Source organism: Bubalus bubalis, chromosome 14 (genome assembly GCF_019923935.1).
Source record: "Bubalus bubalis isolate 160015118507 breed Murrah chromosome 14, NDDB_SH_1, whole genome shotgun sequence".
NCBI lineage: Eukaryota > Metazoa > Chordata > Mammalia > Artiodactyla > Bovidae > Bubalus > Bubalus bubalis.
The window spans coordinates 25,075,889-25,091,121 of record NC_059170.1 but is presented as its reverse complement, the minus strand read 5'-3'; the positions used below and the strand labels follow the sequence as shown (position 1 = coordinate 25,091,121).

The 15,233-nt window shown below is 56.0% G+C and overlaps 1 protein-coding gene across 6 annotated transcripts in view; it reads left to right on the top strand.

Annotated features, from left to right (window-relative positions):
• Nucleotides 1-14,892, top strand: part of PMEPA1 (prostate transmembrane protein, androgen induced 1) — a 57,403-nt gene extending 42,511 nt beyond the window's left edge. For all 6 annotated transcript variants that reach the window (XM_025263751.3, XM_025263750.3, XM_044927795.2 and 3 more), the window contains 3 exons: nucleotides 6,974-7,128; nucleotides 10,160-10,213; nucleotides 10,696-14,892. In XM_025263751.3, the coding sequence (XP_025119536.1) occupies nucleotides 6,974-7,128; nucleotides 10,160-10,213; nucleotides 10,696-11,244 (758 nt within the window). In that variant the 3' untranslated portion in view covers nucleotides 11,245-14,892. The remainder of the gene's footprint in view (nucleotides 1-6,973; nucleotides 7,129-10,159; nucleotides 10,214-10,695) is intronic.
• Nucleotides 14,893-15,233: the final 341 nt, after the last annotated feature.

Below are 15,233 nucleotides of genomic sequence, written 5' to 3'. Positions count from 1 at the left end.
CATACAGTTCTCACCACAGCCACATGGGATGGGGACTGGGTCAGCCCTCTGTGTTTTCTCCCCCAAATGAGGACACTAAGTGATGTGCCTGAGGTCACAGTTAAAGTGGCAAAGTTGGGATTCGAACCCAGGAATCTTGGGGGCACACTTTGTGTTCTGAATCAGTGCTCCGAATTCTGCCATGAGCAGCAATGCGGGGAGCCCCAGGCCCCAGTGCAAGGCTTTCCCCCGCCGCCCTGCACCCAGCACTGGACAGCGTCATGGACAGTATCTCATGGTTACGTGCTCCGCTATCAGGCGCCTGGCGCCCAGCTGCATGCTTGGCACAGAGTTGGGGCTGGGTAAGCGTACAGTCTGTCTTTAAAAATGAGAAAACTGGCCTAGATTTCTGCCCACCTCCCGAACCTTAAGAGAAAGATCCGTTCTTTTACTCAAAACGGTCTTACCCTAAGAAATCAATGTGCCGTCAGGGGTGTTTGAAATGGCACCAGGAGTGATCAGAAAGTTATTCCTTTGACGTCTGGCTCAATTTTATTTGAAATTCCAGGGGGGAAAAGGAGCTGGGTTCTTATTCAAATGCGGTGGGGGGGAGGGGCAGTAAATGAAGTGGCAGGAACCCCAGGCTGGCTGGGGCTCCTCAGAATGACAATGAGGCCTGCCCCGGCCAGTCTCATCCAGGCAGGCCTAACGAGATTAGATTTTCATAAATTTCAGACAGTGCCAATTCCTAATTCCTCAGTGTGCGGCCAGGAGGCCAGACAGGGCCGCCTGCACGGACTGCTTGTTAACCAGGGAGCACGCCGGCTGCCCCTCCGCCCGGAGCAGACACAGGGCGGGGGGCGGTAGGGGGGGTCGTCTGGTCTGGAAACCTCCTGTGGGCTGGCAGGAGCTGGGTGGACTCTGGCCCAGCTCTCTAGCCAAGGAAAGAGAAAAGATCTCCAGCATCCGGCTGCTTTTCCGATGATTAACTGAAAACCCAGTGATGGTTGTGCCCACACGTTGCATGGCAAGTTCTGCACCAGCCCTCTCCCTATTTACAGCCGGGAAGCAGCCAGACAGGGGTTTGAACTGAGGCTCCTGCGTTTGGTTTTGGTCTGGCTCCATCACTCAGAACAGGGAGCCATAAACTTAGTTGCAAAAGAATTGCATCTTCACCTTAACCACCCCTAACAGGAACACGGGTACCAAACCACAGGGCATCAGCAGCTACTTGCAATCCGGTCGCCAGTAGAAACCACAGACTTCCTATCCATGGAAACCTGCCGGGTCGCATTTAATGTGCTAGTATCCCAGGTCACTTGTGTGGTCCTGTATGTTCTTTATCGAAAGTCTGGTTGAGAGTTTGAGAACTATATTTTGATAGAGTTGGGTTCCTTTTAAAGCCTCACATGAATTTTTATTCAGTTTAATTTTATTTTAAAATACACATTCTGAGAGCTCATCCTGGCTCCCCCAGCTGCCAGGGAAGGAAGCCATGGGGTCAGGACTGCTCTCTGACTCCTGGCCTGACAGGACCAACACTGCCCATCGGGGGTTTGTGGGAACTAAGTGGGGAGGGATGTCCTGTCCTGGGCAGGTGCTTGGCACTCAGATAGAGACAGAGGAGAAGGCAGCTGTGTCTTTATGCAGTTTTGTGGGAGGTGCCCAGAGCTCCCCCGAATGCATGGCATGAGGCCTTTCTAACAACCATCCTGTGGCTTTCCTCTGTGCTGGTGGGGAGGTGGGGACCACTGGGCAAGATACTGGCTTCATGGACCACACGGCAAGTGATCCTCTAGGCAGTCTCGATCTACCCTGGAAACCAGTCCCATTCCACAAGCGCCTGACTTGAACCAACACTGTTTCTGACATTCTGGGACCACGGTACCCAGGACCATTGGGTGTGGGGCTGTCGGCCTAACCCATCCCTGAAAGCACAGGCTTGAGGGTCTGGGGTCTTGAACTGTGTGGCCTTTGGCCAGTCATCTCCCGTCTCACAGCCTCAAGTTTCCTCATCTGTAAAGTTGGCGGCGGGGGTCATATTAGTGTCTATTTCACAGAATGCAGCTGAGGATTCAATAAGATGATACCCAAAGAGATTCGGGCCACACCTGACCCTGAGGGGGCTCCCAGACGCTACCCCTCACTAGTGTCAGGCGAGCTGGGAAAGGACCAGAGACACCCGTATGCACACCTCAAAGTGACTGCATCCGTCTCTGGAGGAGGAGACACAAAAGCAGTAAGGCTGCTCCAATGAGGCGGACGAAGCTGTTAATTTGAAGTTATTCACGAGGAAAGAAGACCCTCAATTAAATAAGAGTGACCTTACTTTGCATGTGGAAGATGGGCTTGGCCACCCCCAGAGAACCTGCTGCATCCATCACCCGCCCCAAAGGGGAAATTACCAATAAAAATGACAGGACCGCTGCCCCATGGGAAGCGGACCTGACGCCCAGATCAGAATGAGGGAAGTGTGATGCTTCCTCCCCAAAGACTCCTGTTCTCTGCACAGGTCCTCTAAGCCGGGACTGGTGCCCCTAAGTCCAGCCACCACCCTGGGTGACCTTTTCTGACTGACTCTGGGACAGAGGCCCGTGAAAGCATGCTCAGTGTTTCCAGGGCATCAGCCTGGATGAGGGGAGCCTGCTGTCCCAAAGGCATGTAGGGGGTTGTGACGGTGGTGACAGTGGATCACCCAGTCTCCCGCCCTGTTCTGAGCCCTTGACATGTACATTTTCATCTTTCCTGGAGCTCTCAGGGATGTATATGCCCAGGGTCACACGGCCAGCAGCTGGCAGATGCAGGACTAGGCATCTTCTGAGGTGTTCCCACATAGGCGGGAGAACTGACAGGTACTTTGGGAAAGCTGGGAGCATTTATCAGGAGATAAAGGCCCTTTCCCCTCTCACTCCTGGATTTGGGACCGGCCCTGCCCTTTGTTCTGGAGGAACTTCTGTCTGTCCCCTGGTTGGCTCGTCTACACAATAGCATGGTGATGGCGCTCGTAGACCTGGGGGAGGTGGGCTCAGCGCAGGGTGGTGCACATGTTGTACATGTTAGCATCCTGACTGTAGTCCCAGTGAGTGGTTGCTATGACAACAGGGAGTTTGGGCTGGGGACCAGCCCGCCACCCCCTCCTGCTCTGATTCCCCTTTGTTTGTGACCAGGCTTTGCTGTGAGCCCCGTGGTCACAGGAGACTTGAACTGAGTGGAGGGCAGCGGTTGGACCTATGCCTTCCGCCAGTGTGCTGGGCACCTGGTCCCACATCCAAGTAAAGGGAAGCCTGTGAGATTGAGGACGCTGAGGCAGGATCGGTGTGGCTCTGTGTCTTGGGGACTCCTCTCTTGGCTGGAAGTCTAGAAGCCACCCATCCTGCAGACTTTGGCCTCTCGTTGCTTTTAAAACACTTTGAATATGCTGCCGGCGTTAACGGCCAGGCAGCTTCACCAACTGTTTCTGGGTTCTGGAGAGATGGGGAGTTGTGGCTGCACCGCCCTGCCTGCCTGGGGGCTGTCTGGCCCGCTGGGGTTCCAGCTAGCAGTGCATGTCTGGAGCACCCTGTGGACCTGATGGGGAGGAGCTCTTGCTCGATAGTGATTCCTGCAGTGGGAGCAGGAGTGAGGAGCTGAGCACGAAGATCCAGAGGGGCCAGACAGATGAGGTCAAGCAGAACTAGGGCCCAGGTGGAGCTTGGGGCAAGTGGACAGCACAGCCTGTGTTAAGAGGGTGGCCACCCACAGCTGTGTTTGTTGCTTGAGTGGGGACGGGACTGTGGATGCAAATGCCCTCAGGCCCCCCACTTGCCCCATATTCCAGCAGATGCTTTCTGATGCATGTCCCAAAGAGGTGAGTTCATGTCCCCTGAAGGCAGAGTCTCTAGGAAGGAGAACCCTGAGTGTGAAAGTTCACCGTGCTATCCAGGGGACCAGAGCCCCCTCACCCCATGGCCAAGGTCAAGACACCCAGCCTAGGCTTATTTTTGCCTTATGGGTTGGGATGTATCACCTGTTGGCCGGGGGGCCTCTCCTGACCCCCTCAATCTCCCTCTCCCCATGTCTCCATGTCTTTGCTCATGCTCAGTCGCTCAGTTGTGTCCGACTCTGCGTGACCCCACTGACTGTAGCCTGCCAGGCTCCTCTGTCCGTGGGATTCTCCAGGCAAGAATACTGGAGTGTGTTGCCATGCCTTCCTCCAGGGGATCTTCCTGATCCAGGGATCGAACCCATCACTTACGTCTCCTGCATGGGCAGGTGGAGTCTTTACCACTAACACCACCTAGGAAGACCCCATGTCTTTGCACACCCTGGAATATCCAGCTGGGTCCTGCTTGATCCTCTCTCTTCAGACATATGGGTTTGGACTGTCCTTGTTTGCTTTGGCTGGTGTGCTGGGGAGCCCCTGCTAACCATGGTCACATTGAGGGAGTGTTCCCTGAGTGCTGACCATGTGGGCCCCCACACAGCCTCTCCCTTCCACGTGGGGAAACCGGGAAGGACTCAGAGTGAGTGAGGGTCACAGAGCCAGCCTGGGCATCCCCATGAAGTGCTGTGCCGGCCCTGGAGCCACCTCAGGGACTCTGCAACCCTTAGGAGTCTCCCTTCCCTTCTGGCCACGACCCCAGGCCTCTGGCTTCCAGAATAGAGCCTGGAAGCGCTTCGTGGTCTCCTGAGAATTTCGCCCGGTCGTCCCCCATGTGGATTTGTGTGGGGTTGTGGCCCAGGAACCAGTGCGGTCATGTTAGTGTCTTCAGCACCCTGGGCTCCTTTCTGGGGGTGATTCTCTCACTCTGACACTGCACCCCAGAAATCAGGTCCTCCCACCCTTTGGGGGTCAGGAGAGCTGTGGGCTTTGTTCATGCCCACTCGGCCTGTGGGGCCTCATCTGTTGCCCCAATAGGACACCTCCAGCCCTGTTGCCTGCTCACTGGATGTTACCTGGAGGAGGGCGGCGGCCTGGCCAGGAGCCTGCAGGCCACCAGGCCTGGGATGGAGACGCAGACACCTCCCTTGCTTCAGGCCAGGCGTGGGCAGGGCCCCTGGAGACGAGCGGAGGAGGGCAAGGGTGCCTACCCCCAAGTCCAGGCCGGGGTGAAGAGTGCACGGTGTTGGGGGAGGGTTTGCAGGCCCCTCTGAGGAGGGGGCGTGGGTGTTGCACAAAGCCAGCCTGTGTGTCCCCTGAATGGGCAGCTTTATCCCAGGCCCTAGCACACAGGCCCCGGACCAGCCTGTCTGGGGAGGCAGGAGGTGTGGCCACAGCCACTGGGTTCCAGGCCAACGTCCTGGCCTTTGCCAGCTCAGGCCCCGCACCCTCCTGGCGGGAAAGGGAACGAGTCCCTCTGAGGGTCTGAGGCTTGTCCTATTTCCCGCCAGGCGGGGCCCAGCCTACTAGGGCATCAGGAAGGACTCACTGAAGTCCCTGTCTACTTCATCGTCCCTCCTGGTCCCTCCCAGGGCAAGAGAAGGATGTGGCTCCCACCCCCAACCCCCCCGGCTGGAGCCAGGACCCAGGCTCCAGATGGAATTCTGGGTGCAGCGGTGGATATCCAATGAGGGAGTCACCAGCGAGCAGTCTGTCACATGACCTGAACCTGGGTCCCCTCATCTGTGAGGCGGGATGATGAAAAGTCAACCGTATATAGGCTCAGCGCTGCACAGAGACGCTCAGCCCCGGCACATTCTTTGTCCCTGTGGTCTGTGGACTGTAGGCTGTTAAGCAGCACCCTGGCTCTCACCCTCTAGGTTCTGGGAGCACCTTCGGTTGTGTCACTAGTGTGTCACTAGTTCCACCAGTCTGAGCCACTCGTGTCCTCAGACATTGCCACGGGTCCCCCAGGGGGCAGACCCACTCAGCTAACAGCATCAGGCAGACTTTGGCACGTCTGGGCAAAAAGGCTTAACATGGTGGGAGAAGGTGGGTGTCCCACAGAGCCTGGGTAGGAAGAAGGGGTGGCCAGGGCTCCAGAGAGGGCTGTGGGCGGGCTGCGTGCGGAGGGGTTCTGCTGAACCAGCAGGAACGTCCACCCGGGACGCGTCGATCTCCCGCTGGAAGCAGAGGCTGGTGGCAGGAGGGGCTGCCCTCCCAGGCTCTGGCCAGGCCCCGGGTGAGTGGCACATGGCACACGGTGACACCGCGCACCTCACTGCCTGCTTTCCAGGCCCCACCTTCGCCCGCCCCCACTCCTCCAGCTTCCGTGTGTCTGTCTGAGAAGAGGAAGCGCTGAGTCAGTGGCCCTGAGCTTGAACCTGTACCCCTGGGGAGACCTCGGCTAATTGCTTGTCAGTGCCAGGGGGCGGGGGGGCGGGGAGGGTCTTCCTGCCTGCCCTCTGGGATCTGGGGAGACACATTTCCTGGCTTGTCCGTGGGCAGCCTCGGACCAGGGGAGGCTGGCTGTGCCCCCCGGCCCCCAAAGCCAGGTCACTGCCCGGGCCCCCAGCCTCTCACCTGCCACTGCTGGGGGCTCTGCTGGCAGGGCGCATGGCCAGCTGCCGATCGGCCCCGACACAGACCCGCTGGAGTCAGCAGAAACCGCCCTGACTCTGGCAGGATCAAAATAACCTCTTTCCTTTTCCAGCACTTGAGGGTTTTTCCGCTTTCTGGGGGAAAAAAACAAAACAACCCAAAAAAAAAGAAATGAGAGTTGCAGTGTTTGCAACCTCCCGGAATGTGGTTTTTCTGAGGCCTCTTCCTGGAGGTCGGGGTGGCCCTCATACCCTCCCGTCTGAGGTGGGGGTGGCCCTCATACCCTCCCATCCTGTCGAGGGTGGTGTCTCTGTGCGTCGTGTGTGTGATAAATATGTCTGTGCGTGGGTGTGTTATCTGTGTTTGTGTTTGTGGGTATGGGTGTGGCAGAGTGTTGGGGGTGTTATAGGGATGTTGGGGTGTGTGTGCTGGTGTGTGCGTGTGTTGGGGCATATGGGTGCTCAGGAAAGCGGGCCCCGAGCCCCTGCCTGCTCTGGGATCCCCAACGTCTCACATGTCCCCTTGGTCTTGCAGCGGAGCTGGAGTTCGTTGAGATCACCATCATCGTGGTGGTGGTCATGGTGATGGTGGTGGTGATCACGTGTCTGCTGAGCCACTACAAGCTGTCCGCTCGCTCCTTCATTGGCCGGCACAGCCAGAGCAGGAGGAGGGAAGATGCCCTGTCCTCGGTGAGTGCCTGAGCTTCCAGGGGCCTGGATGCCCCCATCAAGTGCATGTGGTGTTGGGGTTGAGTGCTCACAATTGGGGCAGACGGAGCAGCTCCCAGCAGGATGGGCCCTCGCCCTCCCCCAGATCTCAGCACCCACGTCCCCCCTCATTCACCTGTGCCTCCAGGCCACCCCTGCCTGCCGGTGGGTGTTCCTCAGCAGATGGACCAGGAGGCGGTGCAGAGTCCATTTCTAAACAGTTTCCATCTCCACACCTGTGAGGTGGAGTGTAACAACCTGGACAGGAGCAGGTGTGTGACTGGCAGGCTGCAGATCACAGAGAGGGCAGCCCCGGGGCTCTGCGGGGAGCACGTCCCTGAGCCTGTGTTGGGCGGGCAATGACAGAAGCAGGCCGAGGCAGCCAGCGTGGCCTCTCAGCTCTGAGGGACGTCTCTGGTCACGTCGGGCTGGCAGGCCTATCCCTGGCGGGTTTGGGCATCTCCACTTGTGTACGTCGCCAGGCTGCCAGGGCAAGGAGCACGTCTGCTCAGGTCCCTCAACCGCGAACACGGGGCACCCCAACCCCCAGGCCCAGTGTACCCGAGGGCGCTGTGCTACTGCTCAGAAGCATCCGAGGCTCACCTGTGTGTTTATGTGCTGTTTCCCAGGGGACGGAGCCAGCAGCTGCACTGCCACATCTGCACTTAGTGATCTGCCCATCTTAGGAGAAACTAGGGCTCAGAGAGGCGGGAACATTTGCCTGAAGCTACACAGCTTCTATGGAGAAGGAAATGGCAACCCACTCCAGTGTTCTGGCCTGGAGAATCCCAGGGACGGGGGAGCCTGGTGGGCTGCCGTCTATGGGGTCGCACAGAGTCGGACACGACTGAAGCGTGTCCCAGCACATAGCTTCTAAGTGACAGCTTGAGGCCTATTTTACCCCTCTCAGATCCTGGTGCAAAAGAGGGTACTCTGGACAAACGGGAAGACTGCAGCCTGGTAGCTGTGCTCCAGGACGGGGCATCTCACCCCTTCTGAGCCTCAGTGTGCACATCTGTAAAATGGGAGGGGCTCGCCTCTCTCCTGCCCACCCCCCCGCATGGTCACAGGAAGGGTGATGTTAGTGGTGAGAGCTGGGGAGATGGCAGAGGTTCCCACGTGAGGGATCCTGGTCACCATGGGAAGGGGACAGCCATGTGGGCAGCACTGGGACTTCGTGCCCAGATGGAGACCAGGATCCAGGTTCTGGTTCCTGAACCTTTGAGGCTAAAGGAAAGTACCCCTCGACATCTACCAGCCACCTGCATGGGCCCCTGGGGATGCCCAGCTGGGTAAACACAGGCTTGTTAGACCTGAAATACGTGTAGCGGCTCCCCTGGGGCTCCTGCTAGACAGGGCACATCTGCACAGTCTTGGGGCCCCATGACCTCCCAGAGAGACGCAGATACAGCCGTTTTTCTGCTTGGCACAGGGACCACCCCTGCCATAGCTGTCCTGCTGTGGCCTCTTTTCAGGGTGACCCCTGGGAGTTCATTTCCTCATCTGTCAGAGGGTGGGGTTCATGTTCAGGTAAGCCCTGTGCCCTGAGACCGCACGTCCCGGCTGGTGCTGTGCCAGGGAAGCTAGAAAATACCGCATGATGATGACAGCGGAGATGCCAGCCACTGCAGTGACAGATCGCAGCTCGAAGTCTGCAGCTGAGGGCAGGTCGGAGGCCACCTGGGTATAGACAGACCTGGGCCGGCTGCCCGCTCCATCAGGTTCTCCTGCCTCATTCCCTTGGACATTTACCATGGCTGCTTTCACCGGCAGCAGCCGTGTTAGTGGCGTGACAGACCCCCCGGCCCTTGATGGAGTCAGCTTTCAGACCCCTGATCTAGATGGAGAAGCCATGAGCAGGCTGGACAGGCTTTCCAGGGATACTTTTAGGAAGAGAAGGAAGTGTTGGGGAGTGGAGGGAGCGAGAGAAGGAGCTGCCAGAAGCAGCGCATGGGTCTGGCACTGGGACCTGGAAAGGTGTCAGGGCCATTCACTGAGTCAGGGAACAGGGTAAGTTAAGACTCAGCCAGTGGGCAGGTGCAGGGCAGCAAGCTGATGCCAGGTTACTCACAGTGGAGCCGAGCTGGCACAGGAGCAGAGATGCCGTGGGAGCCTGGGGAGGGGCCTCTGGTGGGTGGGTGGTCCTTGGAGGCCTCCCTGGAGAAGGAGGTGACCTCCAGGTGCACAAGTTGGGGTTAGTCAGGTGACAAGGATGGCGGTGATTCTGGGGTCTGCAGTGGGGCCTCGCAGCATTGACTGGTGTATTCCTAAGCTCCCTAGTGGAGACTCCCTGGGCTAGTGGGTGAGCAGAGATGGCTTGAACCTTGGATGGAGGGGTTCACAGAAGGGTTTTAGGCAAGTTCACATTGATCCAAGCTGACCTTGGCTGCTTGCACCCCTTTCCAGGGCTCCCAACTTGAATGGGGAGCAGGTAGGTGTGCCCTCATCTGACTTCCTGATGCCCATGTGGGCTGTGCCAGGGGCCCACCCGGGGGCCACAGAGCCTGCCAGGGCCTGCTTGAGTCCGAATGAGTCTGGAAGCAGCAGAAAAGGTTTGGATCCCAGCCCTGCCTCTTAGCAGCTGGGCGGATGCCGTTCAGCTCCACGGTGTTTGTCGGAAGAATTGAGTTAGTGCTTTAAAGAGCTGAGCACAGTGCCTGGCACCAAGGCATTCCTAACATCAGTACCGAAAGGGCCCTGGGTTACCATATTAACAGTAACAGTATGTATCTGCTCTCTGTATCCACACGCCGGGAATAAACTAGACCCCAGTGAGTCTGTGTCGGGTAACTGCTTTCCTGATGGGATGGTTTTGAGACTCACAGAGCCCCCTAGCGGCAATATAAGAAATTAAAATCTTCCAGGCGACGCCCCCCCGCCCCCCGCCCTCCACCCCGCAAGACTGCAGGTGATAACCGCCTTATCTGGGGATCCTCAAGAAAACAGGTCCCCAGGGAAACTCTGGGGTGATGGATATGTTCATTATCTTGATTGTGGCCTTCTACCCATACAGGAAGGATGCCTCTGGCCCTCAGAGAGCACGGTGTCAGGCAATGGAATTCCAGAGGTGAGTCCTAGCGCTGCCTACCCTCCATCACTCTCCCAAGTGATGGAGGGGGACTCCCTCCGTCCCCTGCGCCCGAGGCCGCTGTCGTGGACGCCCCTCTGCCCAGTAGCTTCCCTTCCCCAGGCCGGAGGCACCTCCCCTGTTAGTAGAGTGGCTGCTCGAGGCCCACTCCTTCTCTTCTCTGAAGAACCCTCCTGGGCAGCCGGGATGGTCCCCACCGGGACATTGTGCGCTCCCCACCCCCAGCAAGCAGCCCTTAATCTCTGCGACACTGAAGGACTCGTGTGACGCCACTGTGGGACACTCCAGGGCTCTCCAGGCATCAGGCGCTGGATTCCGGACTCCGCTCCCTACCCCCATCCTCACTCCCCAGAGAGCAGAGTCATAGGCAGCACCCTCCACCAACACCCCAACACCCCCACCCCCACGCTGGGCCCTGCTGCACGTGGGGGAAGGACCCTCACTTGGCTCTTGCCCTCCAGCCACAGGTGTACGCCCCACCCCGGGCCACCGACCGCCTGGCTGTGCCCGCCTTCGCCCAGCGGGACCGCTTCCACCGCTTCCAGCCCACCTACCCGTACTTGCAGCACGAGATCGATCTGCCACCCACCATCTCGCTGTCGGACGGGGAGGAGCCCCCGCCCTACCAGGGCCCCTGCACGCTCCAGCTGCGGGACCCCGAGCAGCAGCTGGAGCTGAACCGGGAGTCAGTGCGCGCACCCCCGAACAGAACCATCTTCGACAGCGACCTGATGGAAAGTGCCATGCTGGGCGGCCCCTGCCCCCCCAGCAGTAACTCGGGCATCAGCGCCACGTGCTACGGGGGCGGCGGGCGCATGGAGGGGCCGCCGCCCACCTACAGCGAGGTCATCGGCCACTACCCAGGCGCCTCCACCTTCCAGCACCAGCAGAGCAGCGGGCCGGCCTCCTTGCTGGAGGGCACCCGGCTGCACCCCGCACACATCGCCCCCCTGGAGAGCACAGCGGCCTGGAGCAAAGAGAAGGATAAACAGAAGGGACACCCCCTCTAGGAGTCCCGAGGGCGGGCCGGGGCCGCAGTAGGTAAAAACCGCAAATCACTCCGCACTTCTTGAAAGAAAAGAGAGAGGAGGCCGGGGCGACACACAGAAAATGCGACGCGTAACCATCCTCCTCCCCCTGTCCCCCACCTCTCTGTGTATAAATATTTACGTGTTCTGTCTGGTCTGAATGCACAAGCTAAGAAAGCTTGCAAAAAAAAAAAAAAGCAAAAAAAAAAAAAAAAAAAACCACCCCACGTTTCTTTGTTGAGCTGTGTCTTGAAGGCAAAAGAGAAAAAAAAATATTCTACACTAGTCTTTTCTGTTTCTAGTTGAGCTGCGTGCGTGAATGCTTACTTTCTTTTGTTTGTTTATGATGATTTCACTTAACTTTAAAGACATATTTGCACAAAACCTTTGTTTAAAGATCTGCAATATTATATATATAAATATATATAAAATAAGAGAAACTGTATGTGCGAGGGCAGGAGTATTTTTGTATTAGAAGAGGCCTATTACAAAAAAAGTTGTTTTCTGAACTAGAAGAGAAAAAAAAATGGCAATTTTTGAGTGCCAACTGAGAAAGTGTGTGTTACCTTGTAAAGAAAAAAAAACTACAAAGCAGGGGTTTAGAGTTATTTATATAAATGTTGAGCTTTTGCACTATTTTTTAATATAAATATGTCAGTGCTTGTTTGATGGAAACTTCTATCCACGTGTGTCAAGACTTTTAAGGGAGAAATGTCGGAATATCCCGGTCAACTTCAGGCAGAGCGTGGGCTCCACGCTGGGGCTGGAGAGAGGCTCCCCAGGGCTGACCTCCTGCAGAGTGGAAGCCTTCATCTAGTGATAGGTAATTACCTCGGTCTACATTCCCTCCTGAAGGAGACCTGTTTAGCCCTCCTCTGGGCCAGGACAGCCTTTGGATCGCAAATGAAATAGGAAAAATTAACTCCAGGCCCCAAGTTCCAGAAAGGTGGGCTTTGCTCTTCCCGAAATGAAGATTAACTGTTACTGAAGGAATCTTAGTTTTTGGGTGTTTTTTTTTTTCTCTTCTTTTTTGAACCATGAAGGTCCCCATAGGAAGGGGCTCGCCAAGGTGCTCCCTGCCTGCATCGCCAGAGCCCTGCCAGAGGCAGTTAGGTGGCTCGGGCTTGCAGGATGCTTCGGCAGTTCAGCCAGCTCCACACTGCGCCAGCTGAGGTGGTGCAGCCTGCTGGCGTGTAGGAAAGGCCCAAAGGACTAGCCGCGTGACCTCACCCCTGTCTTTGTATCGGTTCTCACGTAACAGGCCCATAACCAGAAGACCAGAGACGAAAGAGCGGTATGCCCAGGTTTCTCCCAGGACACTGCGAAAGGGTGAAAATGAGAAAAACCGTCAAACCAACACAAACTCAAGCTTTAGGATGTAGAAGCAGAATTCTTCCCCTTCTCTCTTTTCGCATTTTCATTCCCTTCCCCGTGGAAACCATCGTTTTTGGTGTCTTTGTGTGTCTGTGTTTTCACAAGCGTCTTTGTCAGACACAACTCTTATTTACCAGGATTTTACTGCTTAGATATTGGTGGGACCCCTCGCTGGTGGCGTGCGTGTGTGCAGATGAAGATGACCGGGAGAGAGTTGAGCAAATGAGAGTCCTTCCTGCCACCAAGGACGGGCTCATATTCCATGGGGTGACACCCCTGGCAAGAGAGTAGCACGCCCCCCCCCACCCCGCCCCTCCCATCCCGCAGAACTGTCTCTTCATTTTCGACAGAATCCCAACTAGCCGGTTAACAGAAAAGAAAAGGATAAGAGGCAATAACTATTGTTTTAAACAACCTTTTTTATTGCTTGAAAAACTTGAGAACAGTTTTGAAGTTCTGACCATTTGAACTATTTCTATTATACACCTTTTAAGAACATGATGACCAATAGGTGACTGAGGTGTCTGAGTGCCCGCTCACCAGCCTGGCAGAAAGTTCTGGTCCCTTGACAATAAAACCTGCCTCTCTGTGGGGTCTTCAGCCTAACCTCTGCCTCTCTCTTGAAGATTCTTTGTAAAGATCATTCATGCAGAGACATCCCTAGAGTTTGTCCTGAAAGGTACAGGGACACATTTATAAAGTTGTTTTTTTTTTTAATGTGTCTTTCCTTTATGTGAAGCGTCTCCCTAGTGCCTTACTGAGGAAGCGGTTGACCCCTTCTGTCCCCTGGCAGCAGTGTTCCTGGACAGCGCCCCTAATTCACCCAGGCCTGCCTTTCCCACTCGTGGGCGACAGAGGTGACTGCTTTAAAAACGCCCCCATCACCCTCGTGCCGTGTCCCACCCACCCTCCCTCCACCCTGGCTGTGCCTCCCTTGGTCAGGCCACCCCTCCAGCCTCCTGTCAGCATTTAACTCCCATCTGGGTCAGAACCTAGATGCGGACCTTGTTTCCAGCGTTAGATGAAGGCCAGACCAAGGGGTCCCCGAGGTCCTTCCTCTTGAGCTAAAACTTGCATCTTGTTACTGGGGTTGTGGGGGGGAAGGTGTGGTCTGCATTTGCCAGATGGGCAATGAATTAGAAAAGGAAGCAGGGGCGGGGGTTACTGACCTCAGCTGGCTTGAGGGCAGAGCATCCCTCTCCTTGTTGTGCCCCAGTATTGTAGTCCAGTCCTCGATGCCACAATATCATGCCTGGGCTCCGTGTGCAGCAGATGACAGTTGCAGGAGTTCATGGTGGAGCAACTTGTCAGGGCCAGGGCACCTCCCAAGAAGACCACGGGTGTGTTTCTGCAGAGCTCTTGGTTTCCCTGCCGAACCCAGAGCCCTGAGGATACAACCTTCCTCGCGGTGTTGCCTGTCATGCTCTTATTCTTGAAAGGCCTTTGAGCATCCCTTGGGAGGGCCCCCTTTTCCAGGAGAAGGTTGAAGAGGAGGGGTCCTCGGCAGTGGCTGGTTGGAGGGGGACCAGGCTGGGCTCAGAGAAGGTGGCGGAGCTCAGCTTTTTCTACTCACGTTATTTCCCTGTATTTCCATCATCACATTTCCTCTCGAGGAAACATTTCCCCTGCAAAGCCCAGGTCTACACAGACGGCCTTAGCAGAGTGCACTCAGAGCCGTCCACGTCCTCACGTTTTTGCCAGAGGCTGAAAGCGACTCCCCTCCACGTCTAGCGAACACCGGGGCAGGCCAAGGACCGAACCCATTCCCCTCCTTGTCTGTCTGCTCTGTGAATTGTACGTTTCAGAGAATTTGTTTTTTTCTACATGCAACACCAAGCTTCCAGATCCATAAAACATCCTGGTGATAAAGGAGAGAAAAATGTTCAGTTTGGTTTTCCGGAAACTGCGCTTCAAATTTTGCTGTACTATAGAGCTCAGAAGGACCCGCTGCGCTCTCATTTGCCTGCCTGATTCCACGGTGGTTGTGCTGATGGCGACTCTTTTACATTGCTCCCTTGGTGTTGGAACCGCTCTCTTTTGCAGCCCCGTTTCCCAAGTTCTGTTCAAGTTACATGTGTGTAAACTCCGTGGCACGCTGGGTGCAGTGCCCACGTTGCTGCTGTGTAAGACTCTGTATTTGGATGCCAATCCACAGGCCTGATGAAATCGCTTGTTGTGTATCAGTAATCATTAGTGGCAATGATGACATTCTGAAAAGCTGCAATACTTATACAATAAATTTTACAATTCTTTGGAGCCAGGCTCTTCCACTTTCTTGAGCTGCGTTGCTTTCCCCTGTACCTTCTGCCTCTCTCAGCACCAAACCCTGGATGCCTTTCGAGGGCAGGAAGCAAATTCTGCAGGGCTGCTCTGTGGCCTTAAGCAATTCCATTGACCTCTCTGTTTTAGTTCAGGCAGCATTCAGGGCGCTCAGTGAAAGCACTTGCACAGGCAGGGAGTACATTGGGCCTCGTCGGGGTAAAGAGTTTGTAAAACATTGTATATTTCCTCTTGGGATATCATCTGCCAGGACATGATAAAAGCTCTGATAAGGGCTGCAAGAAATTGTCTCAGGTGGGGCTCTTCCCAGAGGCGTA